The sequence below is a fragment of the Pogoniulus pusillus genome, chromosome 23 (assembly GCF_015220805.1).
Source record: "Pogoniulus pusillus isolate bPogPus1 chromosome 23, bPogPus1.pri, whole genome shotgun sequence".
In the NCBI taxonomy this organism is placed as follows: domain Eukaryota; kingdom Metazoa; phylum Chordata; class Aves; order Piciformes; family Lybiidae; genus Pogoniulus; species Pogoniulus pusillus.
Genome location: NC_087286.1, coordinates 14,439,559 through 14,453,233, shown reverse-complemented (window position 1 = coordinate 14,453,233; position 13,675 = coordinate 14,439,559). Strand labels below are relative to the sequence as shown.

At 41.8% G+C, this 13,675-nt stretch overlaps 1 protein-coding gene across 2 annotated transcripts in view; it reads right to left on the bottom strand.

Moving 5' to 3' along the window:
- The window catches only part of ITGB1 (integrin subunit beta 1), a 59,430-nt gene that overhangs the window by 16,330 nt on the left and 29,425 nt on the right, over window positions 1–13,675 (bottom strand). For both annotated transcript variants that reach the window (XM_064162613.1, XM_064162612.1), the window contains 6 exons: window positions 5,763–5,832; window positions 5,428–5,513; window positions 4,174–4,396; window positions 3,004–3,174; window positions 2,444–2,682; window positions 767–922 (listed from right to left, as the gene is read on the bottom strand). In XM_064162613.1, the coding sequence (XP_064018683.1) occupies window positions 767–922; window positions 2,444–2,682; window positions 3,004–3,174; window positions 4,174–4,396; window positions 5,428–5,513; window positions 5,763–5,787 (900 nt within the window). In that variant the 5' untranslated portion in view covers window positions 5,788–5,832. The remainder of the gene's footprint in view (window positions 1–766; window positions 923–2,443; window positions 2,683–3,003; window positions 3,175–4,173; window positions 4,397–5,427; window positions 5,514–5,762; window positions 5,833–13,675) is intronic.

Sequence of the window (13,675 nt, the reverse complement as noted above, 5' to 3'; positions counted from 1 at the left end):
GAAAACAAACAGGCATTAAGAAGATTCCAATCTATGCCCCATAAAGATTGGTGTTTTTCACAGTAATATGATCATATTCCCTGCCATTTAACATCTTCCTTCAATCCTTCATCTCCAGAAAATTACCTTCAGTAGCTTTCCATATGACTAAGCTCAGTGAAAAGCTCTATCTCACAAAAAAAAAGAGAGCAAAACTGAATTAATGTTATGTTTTTATTGACCAGTATTCACTTTAGGAATGTATGTACCCATAAACTATGTAAAGCTTATTGTGTTTACTCCATCCAGTAAATGTCAATATTTACAAATATCAACAAACCACAAAGGCAATGTGGTTAAGCATACCACAAAACTCTGTAGTGTAGTATTTCAAGCAGTCTTAAAGAAGCTGGCCAAGATGCTCCCTTCAGTATTTTTATGTCAGTAAACTACTTCTGAACACAAAGGCTAGCAGGATGATAAAAGAATTGGACAGAGCCACCACAGTTTGCCAGTGGACATGGAAGATTGTTCATTATTAAAGAGCTTAAAATCCAGCAACTCAAATTATAGTGTGAAAGTTGCCATTTCTTGCAATTTTCCAGTTAAGACTGGATTGACTTTTGCACATTTGCTTTAGTTAAGTCCAAGTTATTTGATCTAATATGGAGAGGAGTAAAGTCACATGACATAGTAGTCTGAACCTATATCAGATGACCTAATGAAGTTCATTGAGCTTAAGCATCACAAAACATGAATTCCCTTAGAAGATGATGTAAAGACTTACGTAATAGTGGCTCATTGTGTACATATTATTTTCTAGATGGCATTTTCCATCATTTGGTAGGACAATTCCACCAAGTTTCCCATCCCCTGCAAAGTGAAATCCAGCATCCGTGGAGAACACCAACAGTCTTGTAACATTTCTCCAGCCAATTTGTTCCTTGGGAAACAGACAAATGGATTCCTGGTATTTTGCACTCATTTATTTGATAGCATTACCAACCAACCAACACTTGAGAGATAAATGCATGAAAAGGAGACAGACTTAGGAGAAGCCACACACTGCAGAGTGTCACTCTAGAAACCACTTAACTCACTCAAACCTTAAATAAGTGCCTAGTTCAAAATGTCTGTTGCAGGTTTTTCACTAAGGTAAGAATCAGTGAAGAACAAATTGTTAGAGGCTGGAAGGGACTTCTGATTATCACCCAGTCCAACCTCCCTGCCAGAGCAGGTTGTCCAGAAACACATGCATGCGGTTTTGAGTAACTTCAGAGAGACTCCACCACCTCTCTGGGCAGCCAGTCTCCTCCTCAGCCCTTCCTCACAAGACAGATGGTCTAGACCCCTAATCATCTTTGCAGTCCTCTGCTGTACCATCTCAAGCAGTCTCCTGCCCCTCCTGAACTGGGGAGCCCAGAAATGTGTATTTTCATTTCTCGCCAAAGCACCCAAAGAGTGACAGGGAAATTGGACACCAGCCAAACAGCCCAGCTCTTCGATACCAGGTCCACTCCTACATCACTCCCCTACAGCCCAAGCTGAGAGGACATCATCAGTGTGCAGAGAAGTGCTGCAATCCTGAACTGGAAGATCACAGCTAGTCTGGTTCTGAAGAACCATCAAGCTTTGCCAAGTTAGTCCAGTTTTGTACCATGCACAGTGCTTGCCTGAGGACTGTCCTTAGTCACTGTCCCATGAGTATCAACTCCATGGCCTAATTTTGTAACCTACCCTTTCCTAATTGTTTTTAATCCTGCCGAAGAGTTGAAGGCCTATGTAATTTAAGGAAAGTCTCACAGAAATACCAGTTATCACCCAAAATTAACAACCAACACAAAACCCTAAAAGGCTTATGAGTAACACTTCTAAAATAAGGTTCCATAAAAGCCCTGAGTCTATTGATCGACAACAGAAAAAACCCCAATATGGTAATAAAGCAATAACCATGGACATCACTTTGAGAGTCCACATTGCAGAGGTGCAGAGAAAGGTCTGTCAGACTACAGAAAAAAAATCAAAGTCGAATGCAGTGATCCAGATGAGATCTTCAAAGTGAACAAGAATCAGGTTTACATCTTTTCTGCCCAAAAAGCAAGTTATGATTCAGAAAAAACAACTAAGTGAAGCATGTAAGGCTTGGACATAACTTGAAGATAATGCTTACTTAGGATTTCATACACTTTGGAGAAGAATTTGACTCTTCTTGTACAGCAAACTTTAGAAACTTTGTCTTTGTAATGCATCTATCTGCTGTGAACATGGCCTCTAACTGACACTTCCACCTTTCCTGGTTTCATTCACTCACCAGAGGTCTCTACAAAAAGACAAATGCATGTATCCATGCAGTCTGCCCAGTCTATCTTGTTCAGCTAGCAGAAGCTGACATCTTCAAACACTGAGGCTGTACTCAAACAATTTCACCTTATACAGCATGTAAGAAAACTAATAACACACTTACCCCACAAACTGCAACTTGCATTATTGCATCAAATCCACCTTCAGGAGAATCTAAATTCCCAGAAATGTGCTGTTTACCTACAAGCTCATTGAATTTATTTCCTTCACTAGTAAGGCTGAGCACATTTTTATAGCTAAATGGACTTGTACAGTTCTGGTCACCTGTACAAGGATTCCTGAGTTTGGCTGGTGTTGTACTTATATATGGCATCACAGTTTTCTCCACAAAAGAGCCAAAGCCTAAGAGAGAACAATAAAAACCCTGTGAGTTGAAGAATGGCAGTCTCTTATTTATGTTATGACACAACAGAACGCAAACGCATTGTAGCTGAACCAACATCAGGAAGAAGTCTCACACTTGCTCACATTCTACTTTCTCCATCAGCACCATGTTCTCTTATGTTACTCAACAGGTTCTATGTACTAAAGTATCTGCCATAATACTGCTAATTTTGAAAGAACTACTCTTCAGATGTAACTATGTGACAACCCTCAGGAAGGAAACTTCATTTTCTCTTTTTTGTAGCCTTTTTGTGTTAACAACAGGCAAATCTTTCTTACCGATTCGAAAGTCTGAAGTGATCTTTTCCATTTCTAACATCAGAGCTGTTCCAAGACTTTTCACATTCTCTAAATCATCTTTCATAGAATAGGAGAGGTCCATAAGATAATAAAGGTCAATGGGATAGTCTTCAGCTCTCTTAAATTTTAATGAAAATGTCTGAGGTTCTCCTGTTTCAGAGATTAAACAACAAATAGAAACCATTAAAGCCTCCTCAGTGCTGCTTGCAAGAAAAACTACTCTTTTCCTTAAAGACTTTGAACTAGTGATGGAAGTTGTGTTCCAGTGATGATTTTTTTCCCCTCTTAACTAGAAATGCTTAACATCAACTTATGATTAAAAAAAAATGAAGTATTTCTTTCAATTCCAACTTCCTATTTCCAAGTTATTTTATCCCCCACAGAAAATGCTAACCTGCCAAAACCCAATCGGCTCTTGGTTGCTATAGTTTCACATCCTTGCTTGCTATGATTTTAACAAGGTTCCTCTAAGATCTTACCGCACAAATTTCATAGAATCATAGAAGAGTTTGGGTTGGAAAAGATCTCTGAAGGTCAGCAGTGAGCAGAGACGGCCTCCACTAGATCAGGTTGCTCACAACCTTGTTGAGCCACACCTTGAATACCTCTCCAGAGATGGGGGCCTCAACTATCTCCCATGGCAACCTGTTCCAGTGTTCCATTTCATGGTGCAGAACTTGTTTCTCACATTCAACCTAAATCTGCTCTCATTTCAAACCATTATCCCTTGTCCTGTCACTGCAGGGCTTTATAAACAGTCCCTCTTCAGCCCTTCTTGTAGGCCACCCCCAGGTACTCGAGGCTACTACTAGGTGTCCCTGGAGTCTTCTCTTCTCCAGGTTGAACAACCCCAGTTCCCTCAGCCTGTCCTTGCAGCAGAGGTGTTCCAGCCCCACAATCAATCCATGCTGTACTTATTTTCTCCAAAGTTCTACTGGGAACAAGAGATATTACCTAAACTTTCACAAAATAATCAAAAGTATTTGGAGTATCTGAACTGCTGGAGGTGCCCAGAACGGCTCTGCAGTTGATCAGGTTACCTGAACAACAGTGCTTTCTGTAGCAAAGTGGTTACACACTCAAACCAAAAAATGCAGATGTGGTGGTGATAGAAAAATCATCTGGAAACTAGAATGAAACTGCCCTTACCGACTCTTAGTTTCAGTACTAATTTTTGTGGCTGGATCTGTGTAATGTCCTGTGGATCCAGCTTCTCTGCTGCACCTATCTTACGATTTGTTACTTCTCTGTCTTCAAGCACCTGTGTGCTCCCCCTGGGGTTCTCAATATCTTCCACAGGGCAGCCTTTACTCTTCAGCGCTGCCAAGTCATCGCAGCGGGCAGACGTTGGCTCTCCTTCTTGCAAAAAGTCCTAGAAAACACAGGCAAAAGAGAGTCAAGTTCAGAGCTGTCCACAATTTGTTGCACTCTACTCACAATAACACTTTTTTACAACAACTCCATAAAAAAATTAATTGAAAAAAAAAACAACTCAGAAATAAAACACAGTCCTTAAATTATACTAAATACGTCAGTGACTACCATGTAGTACAGGAGCTTCCGTCTTCTACTTAGGCTGGGGCTGGAGCACCTCTGCTAGGAGGATAGGCTGAGGGAGCTGGGCTTGTGCAGCCTAGAGAACAGAAGATTCTGGAGGGACCTTACAGCTGTCTTCCAGCACCTGAAGGGATCCTACAGGAAGGCTGCAGAGGGCCTTTCTCATAACGGTGGTCCAGCAATAGGACAAGGGGAATGGTTTTAAGCTGAGGGAGAGTAGGTTTAGGCTGGATCTTAGGAAGAAGTCCTTCAGTATAAGGGTGGTGAAGCTCTGGAACAGGCTGTGTAGAGATGTTGTGGATGCTCAAGGCCAGGTTGGATAAGGCCTTTAGCAGCGGTCTAGCTGAGAGGCATTCCTGTCAAACACCCTTCAGGTATTGGTAGGCAGCTCTAAGGTCCTCCTGGAGTCTTCTCCAGGCTGAACAACCCCAAGTCCTTCAGTCTGTCCTCACAGCAGAGGTGCTCCAGCCCTCTGATCATCCTTGTGGCCCTCCTCTGGACTCACTCCAACAGTGCAAGTCCAGAACCTGCTAGTCTGATGTCACTGGAAGAATATATTGAAGGATACCCAGACAGAGTCCATACTGGAATGATTTGAAATGACTATGAGACAGCCTGTAAGGTTGTCTTCAGATCTACAGAACTAGCAAACATGTTGTGAAAAGCAATTATATTCCAATCAGGAAAATGATAGTATCTGAGTTTTGAAGTACAAATAAGTATCAAATTGAAGAGTTAGAGGAAGCTATCAATAAAAATGTACATTTCTTACACATTTAAAGTATTTACTAAACCATGAAAACAAGAGAGAACTATAAACCATAACAAGAATGTTACAACACTTACTGGTTTTCTACACCAACCGCAGTTTGGTCCTGCTTGTATACATTCACCACAGTGTTTTGCATTAGCTTTTATACAGTCACTTCCACCTGGCAAAGAACAGAAATCAGTCACTTCACTTATGAAAAGGTCCTGGCAACAGCAGAATTCTAGAGTGTTTCATTCCAGGTTCGTAAACTAAGTACTAACTACAAGCAGGTTGTTAACATGAGACATGACTGCTGCACTGCCATCAGCACTCCTTCAACAATACTCTATTTATCTACATAAATAACTGCTAAATATATATACAGTTTAAAAGCAACATTAACTGACTGCAATGCAACCAAGTGACTTACCTTGCTGAGCGAAACCATTCCACATCAAGCAACAGAGGATGCCAGCCCATGTGAACAATTTTACATTAATCTGAAATACAAACACAGGAGAAAAATAATTATTCTAACAAGCAGTGGAAAAAAAATTTTGCATGAAACTGCAGCCATTTAGCTGTGGTTCACAGGAGACAAGGAACATGGGGCAAATGCAAATCAATTTATCTGAATTGTACCAGCTGGGCATTGCTGCTCCAAGACAGCCATGTCTATGGGCTACATTGTGTTTAGAAGACATCAAAAAGGGTAGCTTTGCAAATTATTTTGAAATACTTTCATGACAGCTATGAGAAATTTCAAAGTGATCGGTCAGGGGAGAAAGAAACTAAATTGAGCTAATAATATATTAGCAGCAGGACTAAGGGGAATGGTTTGAAGCTGAGGGAGAGCGGGGCTTGACTGGATCTTAGGAAGAACTTCTTCAGTGGGAGGGGAGTGAGACTCTGGAAGAGGCTACCCAGGGAGGTTGTGGCTGCCTCCTCCCTGAAGTTGTTTGAGGCCAGGCTGGATGAGACCCTGAGCAGCCAAGTAGTTGAGAGGTGTTCCTGCCCATGGTGGGGAGGTTGGAGTAGATGATCTCTGAGGTCTCTTCCAACCTAAGCCATTCTGGTATTAACATCTAATAAAAAGTATTTATGCCCTGAATGCTATCAGAGAGAGATTTCTAAATAAAGGTACCACAGATATACAAGATGGAAATAGATCTTCTCTAGTCACGTCTCTGTTCTAAGACAGGAGGCCATTCCCAATATGGACTCTTCAAAGGGCATTTTACAGCCCCATTTTGCACTTTATACTCCAAACTAGAAATTTCGTCTCACAATACGCAACAAGTATCCTTGAAGTAAACTTTTTTTAATTCTCTAGACAACAGAGAATTAATGGGTACCATCCTTACTAACAAAACCACACCACCCTTTGTTCAGTGCTATAGATCTTAATGAAAGCCTGGCAGCCAAATAAATCCATACAAACCACAACATGTATATGCTTTATGAGACAAGATTTGAATGCTTCTAAAACACAGTTTAGTGTTACTGCCTTCTCATTTTGCCTAATCAGTGGTGAGGCTTCACTTAGTACTCCAGAGCTAGGATTACATTCTGAAACCAGTTTTCAAACAGATCACTCTTTCCTAGATTTTCTCCTACTCTTAACAGCAGGTCAGGGTCAGTTGTGTCAGCCAGGGTCACTTGTCACATCTTGGAAATTTTGGTACTACTTTAAATTTAATTTCTCTTTTATTCATAAGAGTTCTGAGAACTTGGAATCGTTACTGCCAATTTCCTTGGTCATCCTAAAATGTTATTGCTAATTAAAGCCTTTCCAGTCATCCTGTAAACATCAATACCCTTAATACCTTTCACTTCTAAAAAATGTCTTGCAACACAGCCAAGGAAAAGTGAATTTGGCTGAGTCTTTTCAAATGAAGCTGTCATTTTGCAGAGATGTTCTATTACTCTTGTAAATTAGCAGCGAAGTGAACAAAACTTAAGTTAACCCAGCAGCTGAGCTTTGGTTTTCCCATATTGACTTAGAGCCATTCATAATTGTTACTTTGCACATCTGGCCAGACCTACACAAGAAAGGATAGCTGCTCTAAAATCTGGTGGAGTGTGTTTTAAACAGAAGCCAGCCCTTCACTAACAACTTGTATCCAACAACAGTATGAGACGGTTCATACTTTCCTGATGGATCATTTTGGCCCGCTCTTCCCTTCAGGGGATGCTGTAGCCAGAAGGTGGGGGGAGCTTAACACAGAATTAAGAGAATTTTTGCTAGATGTTATGCAAACAAACACAAGACATTACGGATGAAAAAACACAAATAAAACCATTGCTCTTGGAATTATACCTTACTTTTGGAACATTACTTATTGCACACATCTAATTCCACTGTCACCTGCAGAGGTTACCAGCCCTTCACTCCCAGCTCCTCTTTCATGAACACTCTTTTTTAAGTCCCCTCTATAAGCAGTCATCTAAATCAAATCTGCGCAGCCACAAACCTGGCTTAGAGCAGAACTGTGACCCACCAAATATGAGTAGGTGGAAGACAGACAAAGGGACTGAATTAAAGTGAGAAAGCAGTTACATGGTGTAGGAGCACACTGATTGGAAAGCCTTACCAGGATGCTTCTCTCTTAGGCTCCTTTTCTAGTTTCATGGTCTCTCTTCTGCAAACCATACTTCCCTCAAATGAAAGGATATTTTGTTACTCAAGAAGTAGTTTTGCTTTAAGTAAAGCCCGTAATGGGGTGGGCTTTTCAGTAAGAAGAGAACCAAGCTGCTGGCATCAGTTTAGAACTGTGCTTTCCATTAGCCAAACCGAGAAAATCATACAGTTCACCTTTTTAGGGCAGCCCAGCAGCGGATGCACAGCAAGCCCATGCAGACTGTAGAAATAAACCAGCAGAGATGTGACACAGTGCTAAAACTATGACTAAGACCATTTGGAAGAGAAACGCTCCTGTGGAAATGCATCAGCATGATGAATGTAGTTCAGGGCACAGGCTCCCCGTGAAGCTCAGAAGGAAAATGTCCTCTTCCATATATGGCTAAGCCAATGCTCTCCTCAAGCCAGCCGCCTGCCCCCCGACACACGCTAGCTGCTTCCTCTACCTCCAGTGCTTGATCGCATTTTCATCTGCCGAGCTTTGGAAAAAGCCAGCCGAAGATTTGCTCTGCTGGATTCAAGACGGATTGTTCTACAAGGCAAGCAAAGCGACGCACACCCTCCAATCCCCGCCCAGCCACTGCGGCAGCCTGGGCGCAGCACTGCCAAACACATCCTCCGGCAGGTCACTGCTTAGTACTGAGGGTTGCCTTGCTGCTAAACTCTGTTGGGGCAAAAAAAGACAAACCGAATAATGCCCTACTACACTAGACAGGCAAAGCAAGCCTTCAGAAGCCCTTTGTGGATCACAGGATGTTAGGGGTTGGAAGGGACCCAAAGAGATAATCGAATCCAACCCCCCTGCCAGAGCAGGACCATACAATCTAGCTCAGGTCACAAAGGAGCACATCCAGACAGGCCTTGAAAGTCTCCAGAGAAGGAGACTCCACAACCTATCTGGGGAGCCTGTGCCAGTGCTCTGTGGCCCTTACAGTAAAGAAGATTCCCCTTGTGTTGAGCTGGAACCTCTTGTGCTGCAGCTTACATCCATTGCTCCTTGTCCTATCCCAGGGAGCAAGTGAGCAGAGCCTGTCCCATCCCATCCCCCCCCCGACCCCCAGCCCTCAGATATTTATAAACATTGATTAAATCCCCTCTCAGTCTTCTCTTCTCCAGACTAAAAAGTCCCAGGTCCCTCAGCCTCTCCTCATAAGGCAGTGCTGCAGTCCCCATGCCAGTATTCAACCACAGATGAGGGGAACAGAAAAGGACTCATTGTTAGAAGAAATAAATGACATTTTTGGTGCAACAGTTACATATTTTCTATTATAGTTGTTCTCCTCTTTTTAATTAAATCCTTGGAAAAAATATTCAAATGTTCCAGAATCCTTTAAAAAGTGATTTGATTTTTTTCCTCACAAAAGGTAAGCTTGCCAAAATCTCTTTAAACAACTGCATCACCAGCTGGATCCTTTCTAAAAGGCTGCGAATGGTGTGCTGTTGAAAAACTGCTTTTAAAATGATTTCTCACATTTGTGAACTCTATTTTTGTTAAATACTTTAAGAAGAAAAACTTGGATGTAACTTTGAATGTCTGGACTAGCTGCTTTCCAAGCTGGGTTTTTTTTTCCTGTCTCTATAAACAGTAATGCTCAAAGAGAATTTTTTTTTCTTTATAAACCCAGCATTGATGAAAATCTCTGGAGCTTCTAATTTGAAATGACTCCATTAAGTGACAACAGGAAAAAGGAAGGATAAATTCCCCACAGCAAGCCTAAATTTGAATTTGCAGATGGAACGTTTAGCACCTTTATACTCTGTTGAGCACCAAGATACTTAAATTTACTGTGCCACACCACTGAAGCCTTTTGCAGCTTTTTTAATTTATTAGAATGGCAACAGCATTTATGCAGAAAATTAACTGGGCAAATGGGGTCAAGAAAAAAAGAAGGAGACTCACAGAGGCTTCAACCCCTTTGAAATCAAATATCCATGGCTGTGTCATTCTCCTCTCCCCACTCCTCAGCTCAGCATTCACTCTGCCAGACCATGCCGTAGTTTATACCAGTTTTAAGGCAGTGCTAACAAGAAACCAGTAGGCCACTGCTGATCTGTTTAACACTTCTGAGCAGCTCCTCATCCCAGCCTGTACTCCAGGACACACCAAGCCAATGCCCAGGTTAGAAAACCATTAAAAGGCACTTGCTCCTGCTGGGAACTGAAGTGTGCCTTGCTGCAAAGCATTGTGTTGGAACACATAACCATGCTTCAGAGCATGGGGGAAACATTAAAGCATACAGTAAGAGCTGTTGTGCAGAAGTCACCTAATTGAGGCAATAACCATGACAGACTACTTATTCACATTCCCACATTTAATTCTAATTACATTTATAAGCCTAGAAATTAATTAGCAACTCACACTTTCGGACTAGTGTTCATGCTTGCCACAGACTGACGTCTCTTTGCAACAGCTGCATTTTCATGAGTTTAATGCTTGAAACGGAAGTGCTCATGGAATTGATCCCTCCTAGAGCTGAGATTTATGTTTACAGCCACTTTGATCTAGTATAAGGATTGAAAAAAAAAAAAAATCACTTAAAGGAGCTGCCTCAGCCCCCTGATTGATTATGCTTCCTGTTTTCCTTTCTGACCACTGCTTTCTGACCAAGGGATGCAGCAGCCAGGAAAAGATCTGGGTGATAACACCATTTCAGCAAAGAAAATGGCTAGTTTCACCCATATGGGTACAAAACTCTTGTCCTGGCTTGGTGGAAGTGGTGAAAATGGGGTCAGAGAAAGTGTCCTAGGGAAAAGGAAAGCATACTGCTTCTCAGCCAGTCTGTTGCTATATGCTGGACTGCAGTGGTCATACAGTCAGCCCCCACTCCCAGTCATCAAGGCTCTGGTATTAAAAAAGCAGGAAGAGGCATGTTTCTAAATTAAGCAGAATTAAATACTCTCTGGAGACAACCATTTCAGGACTTGATGGCTATCCTGGTAAAAAAGTTCCTTTCTCCCTCACTGCAAGCTTTAGCTGAGCCCCTTGCTTTTCAGCACGAGTTTTATGGACTGGCAAGAAGAATGCCATTCTTACTTCTGAGGAAAAAAAATAGGCAAGAGAAAAAAGACAGTGATTTGCTGAACTGAAGAAACCAGACAACCCTGGTGACACGGGAGGGCAATTACACAGACATTAGAGCCCTACAGAAATGCCCCACAACTCTGTAAGTACTCCCGATGGCCAGAGCTCTCACCACAAACACTAACTGCAAACTCAAAGTTCACCTGATGTGCAACTCTGAGCTCTGTGTACAACTCGCTGCAAAGCAGCGATTCGCTGTAAGAGAAAGCAGCAAAGCAGTATCCTGCTGCTCTGTCTGCAGAGAGTTCATACTGCTCGGAAAGGCACAGAAAATGTTTCACACCAAGGAGTTACTTGTTTGATTAAAACTCCCATGTTTGTGGTGTAGATTTTCTGGTGAGTTGGGAATTTGTTCCAGGTTGTTTTTCATGTAGTGATCTTAACAGCTACCTTGTTCAATTAATGTAGATGCTGCTGTGATACTGAATTAGAGCTGGGACACACTGCTTGCAAGAGTGAGTTTCAGGACCACCAGATCCCGAAACTGTGTGATTGATTCTTCTGCACGGAGCAGAGACTTATGACAAACAGTGATGGGTAAAAAGCAAGAAATTTTCATCAAAGGGCCATAACCTTAACTGGCCCTGCAAAACTGTTTGCTTCCCGAGTGTGAATCAGCACTGTGGTAGACTGGCAGACTGGCTCAGCTCCTGACCTTCCACCAACAGAGGTGACCAATACAAGCTGATGGGAATAGGCAACTGGACAGCAAAAGGACAGTCTCAAGAGTAGGTCTTTACAGCACCCCAATGCAAACGGAATCGCTAGAAGGAAGCCTGCTTTCACCAGCCTTTCTGTCTGCCAGTCTACCAACAGCATGGCTCATCAAGACCTTGATGTTCTTCCTCCACCGCACACTACACAGATGTTAACAGAGCAGGTTTTGAACTGCTTGTAGTAATATGGAAATAATGGGGCATTAACCCAGATTAATATGCAAAATTAGAAATTCTTTAGCACTGAAACAGTTTTCATACAAAATAAAATTCCTCACGTCAATAGTGCTTTACTCAGTCATGTCTTGAAAAACCTTTGAGGAACAATTGCTTTGACTACCATGCCACCACAGAATAAAAACATAGCAGTACTTCACTTCTCTCAGTTATTGCCTCTAAGTCAATGAAATAAACCAAGCACAGTCCCCAAACACTCATGAGAAGCACTTCCTCAACCACCCTGCTCTAGTGAGGCATCACATGTTAAAATAACTTTTAATAAACCAGTTAGGACTTAAATTTTAACTACAAAGAGTTAAAATCTCCAGGGAATTGCTCTTCTGCTTGGGGTAGGGAGACCAGCTTCTCCAGCATGGCCATCTGCAACTATCAGTCTATGTCACTGGCTAGTTCAGAAGATCAGCATTCCAGTACCTCAGAGGACCAGCAAGAAAGCTGGAGAGGGATTTTTTGCAAGGGCTTGTAGTGATAGGAGGAGAGGAAATGGATTGAAGCTTGAGGAGGGGAGATTTAGGCTGGCTATTAGGAAGAAATTCTTTACAGTGAGAGTGGTGAGACACCAGAACAGGTTGCCCATGAAGGTCATGCATGTTCCCTCCCTGGAGGCATTCAGAGCCAGGTTGGATGAGGCCTTGAGCCTCAATCCATTGAAAATTTCACTTAATGACAAACTCCTGCAACTAGCTGCAAACCTAAACACTCCTCACAAGCAAAAACAAATTGTGCAGTAAACTGTAAAGAACTAAAGCCCACTGGGTTTGTTTTTTTATATCATATTTCTATTTTAGAAGTCACACAAGTCTAGGCTGCATGCTGACAACAGTAACAGAAAGCAAAAGAATGAAAAGATGAAGCAGGGATGTGATGTTGCTGCTGACAAAGAGCCTTCATCTGTCAAGTCACCCCAAACTGAAGGGCAACCTCGGTTTCTTCCCTTTGTTCTAACACCTTTTGGAGAGCACTGTGGTGCAGGTAGGACTCACACTGGTTAATCAAGCACCACTTTTCAAGTGGGGACCTTTTTCAAATAGTACTTGCACACAGCACCGTGAACAGAAAGTTTGTAATTCATAACTAGACCTCCCACCATACCATCAATAATTACTAACTTAGGAATAGTTAACTGCATTAACCGTCCTTGTCCCTGGCTTGGTTCTACAAAAGACAAAGAAACTCTTTGTATAATGTTTGCCTGACTCACTGAATCGTAACTTAAAGCCAAGACTCCACAGTTTAGGAGATGCTTCTGAAAGCATCTTTTTGCTTGAAAGGCAAGTAGTGCTTCGACACAGATCATGCAAACAAGCAGCCTGTGTTTGATCCCCACACACAGCAAACCATTTAAAGAGCCAAGCCAGATGCTCTTTCTCATGAGAATATTATTTTTTCCACACAGGTTTATTTAGATATCTTTACCAGGCAATCATCCAGAGACTGTAATTTAAAGAGTGAACTCTAACAACTGTATTTTGGAAAATGAGACTAACAAACAGGTGTATTGTGCTTTATGTTCAACATTAAATTAGGAGAGAAATGCAGCTCTGCATATTCTCAAGCAGAGCAACACAAGCCTGCAGCTACATCTAATCAGAACACTAGCAATGAGTTTTTTACTGTTTATTACCTTTGGTTTATATCTACTTTTGACTAAAACATTTACATCT